This window comes from Anguilla rostrata, chromosome 2 (assembly GCF_018555375.3).
Source record: "Anguilla rostrata isolate EN2019 chromosome 2, ASM1855537v3, whole genome shotgun sequence".
Classification (NCBI taxonomy): Eukaryota; Metazoa; Chordata; class Actinopteri; order Anguilliformes; family Anguillidae; genus Anguilla; species Anguilla rostrata.
The window spans coordinates 43,838,676-43,853,673 of record NC_057934.1 but is presented as its reverse complement, the minus strand read 5'-3'; the positions used below and the strand labels follow the sequence as shown (position 1 = coordinate 43,853,673).

General features: G+C 37.6%; 1 protein-coding gene across 2 annotated transcripts; it reads right to left on the bottom strand.

The window, feature by feature from the left end:
• Positions 1-468: 468 nt before the first annotated feature.
• LOC135248136 (ubiquitin domain-containing protein UBFD1-like) lies at positions 469-13,407 on the bottom strand. 2 transcript variants are annotated; one of them, XM_064322413.1, is made up of 7 exons: positions 13,262-13,407; positions 11,318-11,572; positions 10,971-11,179; positions 10,290-10,355; positions 5,854-5,959; positions 3,491-3,573; positions 469-860 (listed from the first exon to the last, which is right to left on the bottom strand). In XM_064322413.1, exons 1-7 carry the CDS (start codon positions 13,275-13,277, stop codon positions 750-752), a joined length of 846 nt encoding a protein of 281 aa, XP_064178483.1. In that variant the 5' UTR covers positions 13,278-13,407; the 3' UTR covers positions 469-749. The 2 variants fall into 2 exon arrangements, with proteins under 2 accessions (XP_064178483.1, XP_064178482.1); XM_064322412.1 differs by lacking the exon at positions 13,262-13,407 and adding an exon at positions 12,406-12,442.
• Positions 13,408-14,998: the final 1,591 nt, after the last annotated feature.

Genomic DNA, 14,998 nt, shown 5'->3' with positions numbered 1-14,998 from the left:
TGCAGCAGCCAAAATTCTGACTGGAATTAGGAAAATCGATAGCAGTCGTTCCGCCAGAGAGGCGGATTGGTCTCGGCTGCGCTGGATGGTGGAGAGAGCACACGCACCTGGACAGCGTTGGCTAATCAACCCAGGTGCTTAAAGGTGTGCTGCTCTCCACAGTTCGGGCCCGTGACCGGGACCTAACACCGAGAGCGCAGTTATGGTTTTTTGTTTGAGCACAAAAGAAACTCGCTCTCGGTCTCAGGCCCGAACTGTGGAGAGCAGCAAAAAATGTAAAATAACTAAAATCTTTCATGTGGTTTTTATAACATATTTCATAATTTAAGGCATTTACACCATATTAAGACCTACAAGTCTTAACATGCGGGGTTCCCTTTAAAGGCATATCTTTAATTGGCGTCAGTGATCTTGCTTTGGGAATTTCATACACCAAAAGAAAGCGGAACATAAAAATGTCCTAGAATATTTATTTTCTTAAATAAGTTTATTTCTTCAAGAATGACTGGGAGAAAAAAATATCGACATCTTATGTACAATTCTATCATTGGTTTTCATTAGGCTTCCTTTAAAAACATATGATGAAGTGTGCCAATAAAATGGGATCCAGCAACTTATTTGTCTTAAGAAAAAGCCCATAACAAAACACAGTGTCTGGCTTTCATGGTTCTTCATGACAGAGTTTTTCTTGACACTTTGTTCACTTTAGTTTTGTTCTGTATCAGATCTTCATTGTCAGGGAGGCAAATTTAAAAATATTGCCATTTTCCCAGGACTGTGTCTTTGATTGCATCTACATATTGTGCAGGCACCCAATATACCCAATACTGAGAAGCTTCTGTAGGACCCAGCTGAAATGCCTAGGAAAAAGTACAGAACAAACAAATCATTCTTTAAATATTTGTAAAGAAATACAATGAAAAGTCTCACTTTTAAATTGTACTTTAAAATGCTAATATTATGCATTAGTTATTTGAGGCAATATTTAAAAGTAGAACCACAAGACTGAGTTATGGACAGTCAACCGAACAGTATGAACTCTCAAATAATATGTGCTTACACACTGTTTCATGATCCTTACAGATTCTCTTTATCTCTGATGGAAAAACAGTCGGCATTTTGCAGTTGTCAGCTGTCTACTTCAGGAAGGTTATTCTATTTGGCGCATGCATGTGTTAACTGCATCATGCCCATTGAAAAAGGCAATAAAGCTGACATATTTGCCATGATCCCAGCTTATACTTTTTTTGATTAACTCAATAATAAAAAAGCCAATATTTTTCTAATCCAATATTTATATATTTGAGAGTAGCCCATTTTGTTCTTTAAGTATGGCTTGAATAACATAAGTAAACATTCCATTAAAGGATGCAATGAACAATCTAAACTTCATTTTAAATGCCAAATAGTTCTGAGCAATCCCCAAGTCCCAAATGGTACATGTCTACGAGGCTCTACTCTATTCGAGAGCACTCCCTGTTAAATTAAAAATGATTTAGTACTGAGGCAAAGTGAGCCACAACAAAGGGTGAGTGAAACTAATACATCTTTATATATGTGTATATACATCCACACACACTCAGTGAGCTCCATAATGTTTGGGAAGACATTAAACTCCACAATTTCACAGTACCACAATGTTTGCGACATATTAATGTTATGTAAATGAAAGTAGTCACGTTTAGTTCTTTGTTGCATATCCTTTGCATGCAATGACCGCTTGAAGTCTGTGATGCATAAACATCACTAGGTGCTGAGCATCTTCTCTGATGATACTCCGCCAGGCCTCTTACTGCAGCCATCTTCAGCTCCAGTTTCATTTGAGGGCTCATCGGCTTAAGTTGTCTCTTCAGCATATGTATGTTCAATTGGATTCAGATCAGGTGAATGACTTAGTCAGTCAATAATGATGTCCAATGAGTTTTGAGGCATTTGCTTGTACTTGAGCAGATAAGATGCTTCTGTACAATTCAGAATTCATTCTGCTGCTGCTAACAGCAGTTATGTCATCAATGAAGACAAGTGAGCCAGTACCTGCGGCAGGTAGACATGTCCAAACCATAACACCCCCACCACCATGTTTCACAGATGAGGGGGGGTGCTTTGGATCTTGGGCACTTCCTTTTGGTCTCCACACTTTGCTCTTGCCATCACTGTGATCCCAGTGAATGCTGGTCTTTTTCCCAGAACTCTGTAGGATCTTTTAGGCACTTCTTAGCAGACTGTAACCTGGCTATCCTTTTTTGGCAGATAACTAGTGGTTTGCTTCTTGCAGTTGTTGAGAGTCGAGCACTGAACCTAGGGGGATAGTGCAGGCTATGTCGGATTTGCAGTTATTGACGTTAATAAACTGATGTCTGTCTGAAAGGTATGATTTCAACCAGGAGAGTGCTGTGCCAGTAATGCTAATGGAGCACTCAATCCAAAAGTGGAGGATGGAATGGTTGAGGGTGTCCAGAGAACAGGTGGGAGTCTTCATTCTCATCAAAACTTTGCTGAGGTCAGCAGCAGTGATTGGGGAGAAAAAGGATAGGGTAAGCCTAAGGCCTATGTCTCTTTTTCTTAATTCTCAGCCTCATAATGTCTTCCTTGACTTTCATTGGCACAACTCTGGTCCGCATGTTGACAAACGCCAATATTAGACTCCAAACGCAATCAAAAGCCTATCTGACTAATCACCTGACTAATCAGAAACACCTATGAAGCCATTTGTCCCAAACATTATGGTGCCCTGAAATGGGGAAGCTATGTACAAAAAGTTTAGTAAGATCTACAACATGGTGAAATCAAAATGTACAAAAATACCATTTAATAAAAGCTGGGAATCTGCACTTTAACCACACGTTACTACTAGGGCAGTGTATTGGCAAGAATCTGGCGATATGATACGTATTATGATACAGGGGTTACGATTCAATATAATGCGATACTGTAAGCAAGGCGATATATTGAGATTTTTAAAATCTAATTTTAGGAAAACTGTCATAGTATAAAGAACACCCCACATATGAATAAAATCTGAGTTTTATTTTTCTTATGCAATCAGAACAGTGCGGTGCGCCCTTATGCTACTTCCTGTCTCAGTTTACATTGTTAAGTTGGAGTGGAAGAGTCAAATGGCAGAAGATAGATTACAACACTGCTATCTAGCGGTCGGGGGTTTAAACACAACACAAAAAGAACCACTGTCTGCCACGAATCTTTGCATGGAAACTAATAATTAAAAATCGATAGTGTTTTTGAGAATCGACACAGTATCACAAAACATAATACCGCAATACTCAAGTGTATCAATATTTTCTTACATCCCTAGTTACTACACATTAAAATTGTGGAGTACAGACCCAAATCAAGAAAAAATGAATAGCCTTCGTCTCAAACATTAAGGAGCTCACTGTGTATACAATACAAGGACAAGTTAATATGACAAAACCCATGACCTGTAGATTTTAGAAACTGTAGAAGAGAGCTTTGTAGCATGTTTACCTACCATCATATAATAGTCCTCATGACCTTCAATTGGTTCAGTCACCACGTTCTTGATGGAGCCCATTGGAATTTTTTCAGTTCGTTCTGTGAGATAAAAAAAAAAAACATGGGATTTATTAAATAAGTATTTAGTAATATAATCACTACACTATTTTTCAGAAGCAAAATAATACAAATTGACTGTGGGTGTATGATCCATTTCCATAGTGGCTGGAGGTTAGGTTAGGGACAAAGAACAAGATTTGTTGGTTATATATGGGATCACAAAACAAACAATCTACAGCCCACATATAGCAGTCTCAATATTGGTCAGAAATGTAAGTGTTAGGACGCAAATGAGTGTCTAGCTCAGAAAATTAAATTCAAGCTTTAGCATGCCACGGAATAGAGAAAGATGTAGTTTAAATTCAGCAACCTTCCTTTCTCATGCCTCAGATTTCCCTTTTAAGGTCAAGCCCACTTTGGGCACCAAGGTCAAATCAGGCAGTATGAGCAAAAGGTTATGAAGGCAGCACAGCCAAGAAGCATCCCATTAATACAATCAAAGGTCACAAGAAAACAAAACATGGCAGGTACTGGTAAATTCCCAGATTATATGTGCATGGTTGCATATTATTTTCAGACATATTTATACAAACATATAGAAAAATCTTTGTGCACTAAAATAAATTTATATTATTAACATACATATTTTAATCTATACTGTACTATACTTTGTAAACAATCTATACCAAGGGTGTCCCAATCTTCTCTGAAAATGGTTGATGTGGGCGCAGGTTTTTGTTCAACTAATTAACTACTCTTGGTGTTCAATCAATACCTTGATAAGTAGAATCTGATGTTATGATTGGACACCCCTAATTTATGCAGTATTTATATTTATATTTCTGTATTGTTATCCTTGCTCTGACACAGTTGCTGTATACATTTGTTCATTTAAAATATGGCAGGTACCATTGTATCCAGTGTCTGGCGAAAATGACAAATTTAATCCACAATGTTTATTTAAGGTTAAATTACTATTTTAGTCATTAAAGGTGGAAGTTACCTGTATATTTACAAGATCGATCTGTAAGGACCCTGCTTGCAATAAAACTAACACTTTTGTTATTCAAAAATGTTTTTATTCAACATTTTAAAAAGAATTACAGTTATGAAAAGTTAATGAAAGCATTCACCTCATTCCTCCATGTGAATGATCTCCAACTCAATATAATGTGAGTCTGAGCTCTGGCACAAAACACTACAGATGCAGACCTTCTTGTTTTTAAGCCATTCCTTTGCACTCATGGTCATTGGCTGTTGGAACATCAATCTTTGCCATAAATGCAGAACTTTTGTAGACTGAAATAAGTATTCCTCAAGGATTTGCCTGTATCCATCTTCCCATTCCTGAAAAGCAACCCCAGAGACCGAGGCTGCCACCCCCCATACTTGACAGTAGGGATGGTGTAACCTGGGTGATAGGCTTTGTTTGGTTTGCATCAAACATAGCACATTGCTTTCAGACCAAAGAGCTCAACATGAGTCTCATAAGATCACAAAATATTCCCCCAGGTGTCAGGATCTGTCATGGCGTCTGGCAAACTCCACACAACGTAATGTTGGCCTTTCTCAGAAATGCCCACCTAGCCACTCTGCCAAAGAGGAGATTTTTGTGAAGACCTGAAGAGATTACTGATCTCTGGAAAGTTTCTCCCACTTCAGCTAATGAGCTCTCCAACTCTGTCAGTATTGTAGCTGGCCTCTTAGTCAGTCCTTTAACAATTGCCCTTCTTGTCAGGTTGCTTATTTTGGTAGGCCTGATCTTGGTTGTGTATGGATTGTGCCATATTTTTTACAATGAAAAATAAGTCCATATTGATATAACGGTGCTCTTAGGAAGGCTCAAAGCTTTGCCAATCTTTCCATAACCTTCTCCAGATTTTGCCTCCTAACAGCTTCATTCCAGTCAGTTGCTTGATCTTCATGACAGTGTAACAGATCTAATGTTCTCTTTCAGTTATGAGTACTCACAGTCAGAATATATATTCTACAATCATGCAACTGAACCAAGGTAAATTTGAAATAAAAAAGGTGGACCTCTTTAACATATCTAATGTGATATTTCATGAAAGTGGCCCCGTTTAGGTTGATAATACAAAAGGGATGAAAACATTCAAATGAATGACATTTTTAGGATTTTGTTAATTTAATTCAGCCGTTTGTTTCATTTTGACATTATAGAGGGCACTTATATAGGAGTAGGAAAAAATAAAAATACAATCAAATTAATATTAAATTTGCCTGCTGAACTATGGGGAAACAAACAGGACATATCTGGACTTATGTGACTAAATTAACCACCCCATGGCAGGCTCTCACCCTTTGTTCCAATCCAAAGCTGGTCTTGTTCCAGCTTGAAGGTGAGTCGTACTTTTCCGCCTGATTTGTTGTACATCCCTGACAAAGGCACAGTTGGCAAACGCTCCTGTTTAACAAATGAAAAATTGCTTTTTTGGTCATTAGTAGAACAAAACACCCCTCAAAACACCCTGTCACACTCAGTGAATACAAAGTGAGAGAGAACTGAAAAGAAAGCAATGCAAAATAGACACATCAGAAAAGTACATATCCTTTTGAAGAGCCGATGGGATGCAATTTCATGTTCCGATATGGCGCACTGCACACTGAAGTGATATCATACCCAAAATCTTGGATATGTTGTTCATGGCAGATGCAAATTCAATAGCTCTGAATTCACCATGTAGTGAGTGTGCCATCTGCCTGGACAACTCACGCTATGATAGCAAGCGCTAGTAAGCTAGAAGTAGCCAGAGGGTTTATTAAAGTGATGTTGGCATGGAAATCGAAGAGAAACACATAATCTACTAGGGGAAACTGTAATTGAAAGTGTATTTTCATTGACTGTGACATATGTGCATGATGAGGAGCAAAACAGACAAGCAACTCTGAATCAGTTAGCTACAAAAATCAATTTAGGACAATGGCAGTCTCATCAAAAACAGGCCACTGAGAACTTCAGAGAGGAATACTACGTTGGCGTTTCATTTATTTTGGCAGTTACCTGTAGCTAGCCAGCATCCATATAACTAACTACAACCATAAAGCATACTATCATGATCCTGCAGTGATGAGTTTAAAAAAAAAGAGTGAGAAGGATTGGGAATAGGAAATTCCAATATTAATTCTAGAACCAAAGAAGAGGTAGATCTTCTCTCTGCAAAAGATGAAGATTGCAGTGCTCCATTTTTTAAATCTAAAAAATAATTATGCTCACCACAACAACAGACTGCTGTTGGATTACTAGCATTGTTGTTAGCTGGCTAGACCTCTAACAACAATTCACAGATTCACTAGCTTCTGTTATATTACTTGGCTAGTTTGAGTCTTGTATGCTATGTCACAGACAGAAATGTTAAATAAAGGGCATTATGAAAGGGATATGGCTTAATAAAAGCTCAGTTTCTCTATATTTTTACTCTAAGTTTTATTTATTTTTAAATCATTCTCTCCATGAGTCCAGCATTGGTAATCCCTTAATAGCACATAATCCCAAAACTGTTCTGTTAACAACCATCCCAAAATGAATCACCTGAATTATTTTATCAATTGTCTAATTATAAAAAATGGTAGACTGACTTCAATATAAAGATACAATGCGCTTAATGTTCCAATCAAATTTAGGGAATGAAAATTCATAAAATTGAGAGGAAAAACAGTGCATGCTTGCATTGAGAGAATTAGGACAAATTCATGAGATGGTTGTATCACATTTTCAAAAATTATGACATGACATCATACACTGTGTTACACTGCAGGGAACAATTTATGGCAGAAGACGCTTTTCAACAATTTTCACACAAAAGGGCATTGTGGCATTTTTCAAACTGGACAGACTGCATTTATTCATTTTTACTAAGGTAAGCCAAGGTTTTTTTTTCATTTTATATCAAGGAACAAGGTTAAACTTAAGTGTGAAATGGAAATGATTGTCATTTTTACAATATTTTGTGGGAAAAAAACATAAGACCTATAACAATAATTTGACACGACTGTGTGGTTGATTTTGGCAGATATAATGCTTTCTGAATTTGATGCATGATTAATTAAAGGAGAAAATGAGTCCTGTCCTCGCTGTTCACACCTGGTCATATCAATGATATGCTGATCCATAGGCTAACAATGAACAATAAATACATTTTCAGTTCTCCCAGTATTTTATCATATATATCATCCAATTTAAAATATAATGTCATACTTTAAATGACTGTGAAAACATTTATACTGGCCGTTTCAACAGTCCAGCAGTACATAGGTTAGATATAATCCCCAACAAATGTTAAGACTTTCTTGCATTGAAAGCAATTAAATGCCCTGATTATAAATTTCAGTGTTATGATAGGCTACTGTTAATTAGAACTAATTAATTCAGTTTGCAAGGCATACATTGTAAATACAGGTAGGGATTTAAAATGATAATAACAGTAATGTATTGACACATAAGGACAGAATTTTAGAGCATCTATAGAACAAATAAATGCTACCTCGTTATCTGCGAAATCATCACCAAAGTAAATAATCTTCCTAATGTCTTGGTGCTACAGGTGACTACAAAGTCTCCACATTTAATGGTACTCTACACAGTGCTAGCACTTATTACAGCAGAGACTATCACCATTTACAGCATCCAGCTGTTAATGAATGTTAAGTTATTGTCATGCAGGCATAAGCATTTGGACTGAATACTGACAGGTTGCCATGTACATATCATTCTATCAGTAGGGGAAGCAGGAGTGATTGTATCAAGAACAGAGCTTTACATAGAGACTACTATTTAGTAAGCCTTTGGAATTTTTTATTTCTGATCTATTCCTGATAGTTAATTTATAGATTTATGATTATCAACTAAATAAAGGCACTGTTTGCCTGCTCTCACTTACAGTACAGAAAATTAGCCTGGAGCTGAAAGAAACACTGTCTAGTCTCACAGGATTCCCATAGATATGTCAGGCCCAAACTCAATGACATAACTTATCCTATAGCATTCAATGCTAGAAAAATATTTTTAAATAGGACATAAGGTTATACATACTATCTTTTATTTTTATGACTGGTTTTCTATTTTTGACAGTATTGCTGAGATCCATATAATATCATAAAGCATACTTTTACAATCATAAAATAATTAATTAAAAGAGCAACTTTTTTCAGACTTTAATTACATGAAAAAACAAAAAGGTTTACAGGTTTTCCCTTAAATTAACTACAAAACTGCTGTTTTCAATCTCTATTAATAAAGTGTACTGTAAAATGTCAAGCAATGGTGTAAATGAGATTCTAGATGGTTTACAATGTTAAACTTGAAGCTGGTACTTCAATATTTTATTTCCCAAATATGGCACCAGAAATGACAGCAAGCATCATTCATTAGACAAACCAATAAATCTCTGTTACAATGAGTATTTATTACGAAAGTTATTAGATCAAATATAGCTGCTGAAATTTCACTAATTTCACTAATGCCCTCCAAAAGTATGGTAAGAGTAGAGTGAAATTAAGGCTGGGCAATATACTGCAACAACAATTATAGAATGCACTAATGGTCGTCGCCACCGCGTGGTGTATTGCCTTTATTTCCATCTTTTAATCTTGAATTATACCTGATGAACAACCATGCTTCAGAGGCTGTGTGAAATGCTTCTGGAAAATCCATTTTAAAACCACGAAGAGCTCACTGCTCTTTTATGCGTGAACGATCCATACAAAAGGGAACACTTAAGCAACAGTTAACACCTGTCAATCAACAACAACGGTCTGTTAACAATTTTCCACAGCTGAAAATTGGGGACACAACACGAAAACTGTTGTTTCTGTAGAACAGTACAACATATATGCATACAGCAAATATCTGGAAGTCAAAAATCTGGAGCTTAGATGAAAAAAGTGTGAAATTGTTCAGTTTCAAATCTTGGAAAGAGTTGAAAGATCAACTCCCAGAAAAGAGTCAGTTTAACTCTGGATTAGAGTCTATTCGAGGGTCATACATGTACACTCAAACTGTACTCTTTTCTCATATTCATCTTTTGATCGCAAATACAAATGCCTTAAGTATACAGCAAAAATAACAAATTTCACTCTACCATTACCATACCTTTGGAGGCCACAGTATCTCTTATAGACACTGAATATTCAAGACTGAGTTTCTATAGTAACTTAACCCTTCCCGGCAGCTGTAGTTTATGGAGCCTATACTGGGCAGAGTGAATGATAAACCCAAACAATTACTTATATTTCAGTAGATCTCCATTGAACTCTTAGCAGCGTAATATTTCAAATCTCAACCTGTGTCGGGCATTAATGTGTAACAAAACAGAACACACAGATGTGGACTCCAAATACATGACATGTGAGGTGTATGCACAGTGAAAGCACAGTTGTTTTTCACTTGTGAACATTGATAATATGCGAACGTTACATCAAAACCTATAACTCTAGCACAGATTCCATCACAGAAAATTACTATTTTAAAAGACAGTTAATATTTTTGTTATGCTCAAAGATTCGACAATGATAAAATTCTGTACTCGGTAACTTCAACTGGGCATTGCAAACTGAGAAAAGAAAATTAATCTAGTTGGATTAAAAATCTTCACCTGTTACATTTGGTAACAGCGTTAAGTAGTTGATAAACCAATTTTTCGCAAGGAACAAAATGTTGGTGACTCTTTAAACACACCAGCATACCGTCTGTCAAAGCTGAGACAATACACCACATTTCTAAATAGTAGCATACTCACCTTGATTCCTTTTAGAGAGGGCATAATATCTTCAGGTTTTCCTTTATCCAGCACTTTTCTGTGTTGCTGAAATAAAAGAGAACTTTGGTATGTGACAGCTATCTTTCACATCATGGGCAGCCTAAAGATTCCACAATATTGATTACTACACCATGCAAGGAAGACCGTCTGAGAACACTGTTGGGGCGTTGGATTTGTAATTTATCCAGAGGAAAGAGTGCCCCCTACTGGCCCACCATCATTTCAACACTTTAACCTAGTTTTCCAAGGATTTCCCCCAGTAGATTCAGTGAAACTTTATTTTTCTCTTTATTTTATAAATGTGTATATGCAAGTGTATGCTTGCTTTCCTATGAATATTTTATGCATGTTTTTTCACTTAATTTTATACATTTATATATATGCAAGTGTGCATTTTTGTATAAAGCACATTGGATTTCCTTGTGTATGAAATGTGCTATATAAATAAACTTGAACTTGAAAGACAACATACATATGTATCCTTATTTATGGGCAGGGTGTATATTGCAAAAGATGTTTATGATTCAATATTCTGTTTAATAGAGGAATATCCACCATGTCTAATCCTGGTACTCATACACTAGCTTACTGGGTTACGGTTATCTGACTAAGGTGTTTACATGTCATGTCTTAGTCAGAATACTTTTCAAATATACTTACTTTTTGTTGACATAAAGGCTCTTTTTTATTTTCTTCAGCTTTTACCTCTTGCTGAACAACTTCTTTGGGTGTATTGACTGCTAGTACATCATTAATTGTGGATCCCACAACCATTATTTTTGCACCATTTGTTACTTTGATTTCCCGTAGCGTCTTGTCTTCTGGCAGCAATCCCTTGTACATCACTTTTTGCATAGCAGGGGGAAGACCTAAAAAGTAAAGAAACATTTTGTTTTGATTGTTACAACTGAAGAAAGAGAGTGGAAGTCCTAGGTGAAGAAAGTGTTTGTGTACTGCATCTTTGGTGCTCTGTATCAAGTTACTGTAACTATTGAGCAGTTTGTTACCTGTTAGGGAGTTAATTTTCTCTTTCAGGTTGGCTCCTGTTCCATCAAGAGAGATTTTTAAATCATACTTGTTCTTGTTCCAGATAATTTTCAAGTCCACCATTTCTTTATCCTCAACAGTTTCCCCCCCATTGCTGACAGGGATTTCACTGTCTGTCCGAGATTCTTGTGCACAGCCGGCTGGGCTTCCACCTTCACAAACATTTCCATACTGTTCCTCAATGGCATCTTCAGTTTTCACCATACCTTCAGCTCCTGAAAAGAAATGTCTTTATTGCATTTAAGTACAGTACAATTACATAAAACTGCTAGCTAACTTACATGTCCAATCACATTTATTTTAATGCAATACCAAATCAATGGTACTCTTTATATATACAGCACCCTCCATAATGGTTTTTTTCTTAATTTTTAAACCACAATTTTAGATGTGGTTGAAGTGCAGATTCTCCGCTTTTATTAAAGGGTGTTTTTATATAGGCTATTTTGGTTTCACCATGTATAAATTACAGCACTTTTTAATACATTGCCATCCCCCCCCCCCCCCACCACACCCCCGCCCTATTTCAGGGCACCACTCAAGACTGTCTTTTCACCTGCAGACAGACGATTCTCCTTCGGTGTTGACCTCAGACCTTAATCAATGTTGCTTAGGTTTAAATGTTGTTATATTGTTATCTTCTTTGCATAATTTATGGTTAAATTGCAAGCTGAGCAAAACAAATTGTACATACACTGTCGGTATGCAGTGTACCAGGCAGACACTACTTCTTTTGTTTGCTCAGACATTCTTTTTCAGCATTTAAACTGCCACCCATGTTCATTTCCCCTCCTCTGACTCTCATATTAGGTCAACTAACTATTTTTTAAACATCTCAGTTACAAGCTCCATTGTATGATTAGTCACTTGACAATGCTGTTGGAGTGCCCACAGGGACCCCTGGATGATATCCACTGAAATATAAATAGGAATTCTGCAGTGGTGGAAACAAACTCGAGGCCTCAGTTAAAATCTAAGTAATTCTCTCCATGAGTTAAGATTGTAGCCTCGATAAAACATAACATGGAAGTTGCACTTCAGTACGTACCACTGGTACCAATCAGGCGCATACGTGTTCCACCTCATGTATTATTAATAGAAAACTTTTTTTCAGCACAACCCCCCATCCCCCTCCCTTAATGGCAAAAGATGACATTACTTATACATGCGCACAAAATATGCATATTGAGAAGCTAACTGGTTGGTTATTACGACTAAATATCATTAGCTAAGTTATCAAGTCTCACGTTACATAGAAGCCAGTAAACATCTTTAGTTAGGAATCTTGTTCTAGCTGGCTTGCTTCCATTGAAGCCTGACGACGTAACTATCGTTAGCCACGCTAGATGACATGACAGATCCGCTTACTTTCTGTATTCAGCTAAAATGCGACACTATTTTCCACAGGCAAGTTACCCAACTTCCTCAGAACGATGAACGTCATCTAATGTCACTTACTAACTAGCAGTTAGCCAAATAAAAATGATGGGAACTTACTAGCTATCTATCATAACTGGAAAGCTGGGCAGCTCAGTTTGCTTATCACGTTAGCTAGCGTACCTGTATGTTACCAGTTGACCAAAAACTATTTTGGCTAAAAAATAATCAACAGGCTACATGGTTTGCAAACAAAACCGAAAGTGTTTGCTAGCTAGCTACTCTTGGTGTTAGCAGGACCATATTTTGAACTCATTAGTTTTCTAGCTATTGCTTGCTATACACAAATCTTACTTAGAGTACAGTTAGCGGTTAACTAACAGCTAGCTACGGAACAGAAACTATTATTTCTATACCAATGCAATAGGACACATGTGATTAAAAATGCACTACTCATTATTCTCGACACCATCTAACGAGAAATATAGCGATATATAGCATTTAGCTTTGTTACCAACAGTACCCACCGCACTCAGACGCCATGATGATTGTGTACAATAATACAGCCACTGACGTTGTGCCTTCTGGGAAACGTAGCTCGCTAAGGTTTGCCAGCTACCTAATGGTCTTAAAGAGCAAGGACTTCAGTTCTGGTGCAGATTCCCAAGGATAAATTAATGTTACTCCAAATCTCATTTTCGAAAATGTTGGTGGCATATAATTCTTCCTCAGCTGCACTTTTGATTTAAATAAAAACATCTTAGTAGCCAGTTTCCATAAACAGGTTTATTATCCTGGCAATTTATTTACAAGCATAATTTTTCTTCCCACAAATGCTTTATCCGGAACAATAAGTAAGATTTCAAAATATAACGTTATTCGACAACGGGTTTAAGAACGGTATTCCATTGGTATTCTATTGGTGGCACCGTTATTAAAAGAGAACTGTAATTGTCCTATGTATAATTTCTTTAAAATTTGGTATTCCAATTACTGTAAAAGAATATGCTGTTGCTTTTGATCCCTTACCCGCAGTCCTATTGAGGCTATTACGCTGTAACAATGTTAATAATATTGTTGTGCATGTGAATACTTCAGTGTTAATTTATTGCTAGATGGGGTAGACATCAAAGATAAGAAATGCGACAACTAGATACTTTCAACATTTATACATGTCACTAATGAACATAGTATTTTTTATTTCAATTTTTTTTGTAAATACGATTTTGTAAATCTTTTGATTAATGAATACCTCAATACCAGAATGTTTTTGTACAGTTGATGGTGAATCACTTGTTTATGTGCCATTAACCAGAAAGTGTGCACCTTGTGTTTTGACCAGTATTTGCATATGGGCCACATACTAAGTATGCAGTAAGAAAGGCACTCAGCTAACACCCCGTGGCCTGTTCTGCCAGTCTTGTGCTTGTGTAGGCTCTATTTGGGTTACCTGCTTAATAAAAGGGTGCAATATGGCTCAATCTAGAGATCCGCCTGGTCTGTCCCTCACTGAAATCGCAACATTGGTGTCAAGAGTGGGTCTTCAAATTGAAGAAAAACTTTCACACCTGTGCGAGAGAGAGCCAGAGAAGATGAGAAAAAGGTCCATGAGTCGAGGTCCGAATGCTAGCTACAGGAACTCTGGTAAATATCCCTGGCCCACAACCCACAGGTAAGGGGAACTCTCTGCTAGATCCCACAAGCCAGGCTACCAAGCTTAAATCATGGGGCCAAGCTGTTAGCCGTGAGGAGGACGGTGGAGCCCCTGGCTGCGAAAGAGGAGGCCAGGAGAACCTTTTGCTAGCCCCAGTGGGGCATCCCCGACGAGTTGTTTTGACCTGGCTTGCAGAGCCCCTGGCTATGGCCCAGCTAGCATGGGGAGGTGCCCCGCTTACTGCAAAAGTACAGAGGTTTGATGGAAATGGGAGCTGGACAGCATATCTGGTGCAATTTAACTTCATCATGGAACCAGCAGACTGGAGCTGGCAGGAGAGAGGCTTCAACCTGGTGGCATCCCTGGAAGCAGCCTGGACATTAGCAATGGGGAGCCCCCATCATTCGACAGCCCCAGTGTGCTGCTGGTCAGGTGGGTTTGCAGAGGCAACCTCCATCATTGCTCTAAAAGAACAGTTGCATATTAAAGAAGGCAACTGGAGGAGAAAGTGAGCCTCTACACTGCTGATGTGCAGTGGCTAATTCAATGAGCCTACCCACAGCTCAGCGGCTCAGCTAGAGACAGCTAGAGTCTGGCCCTCAACATTCTT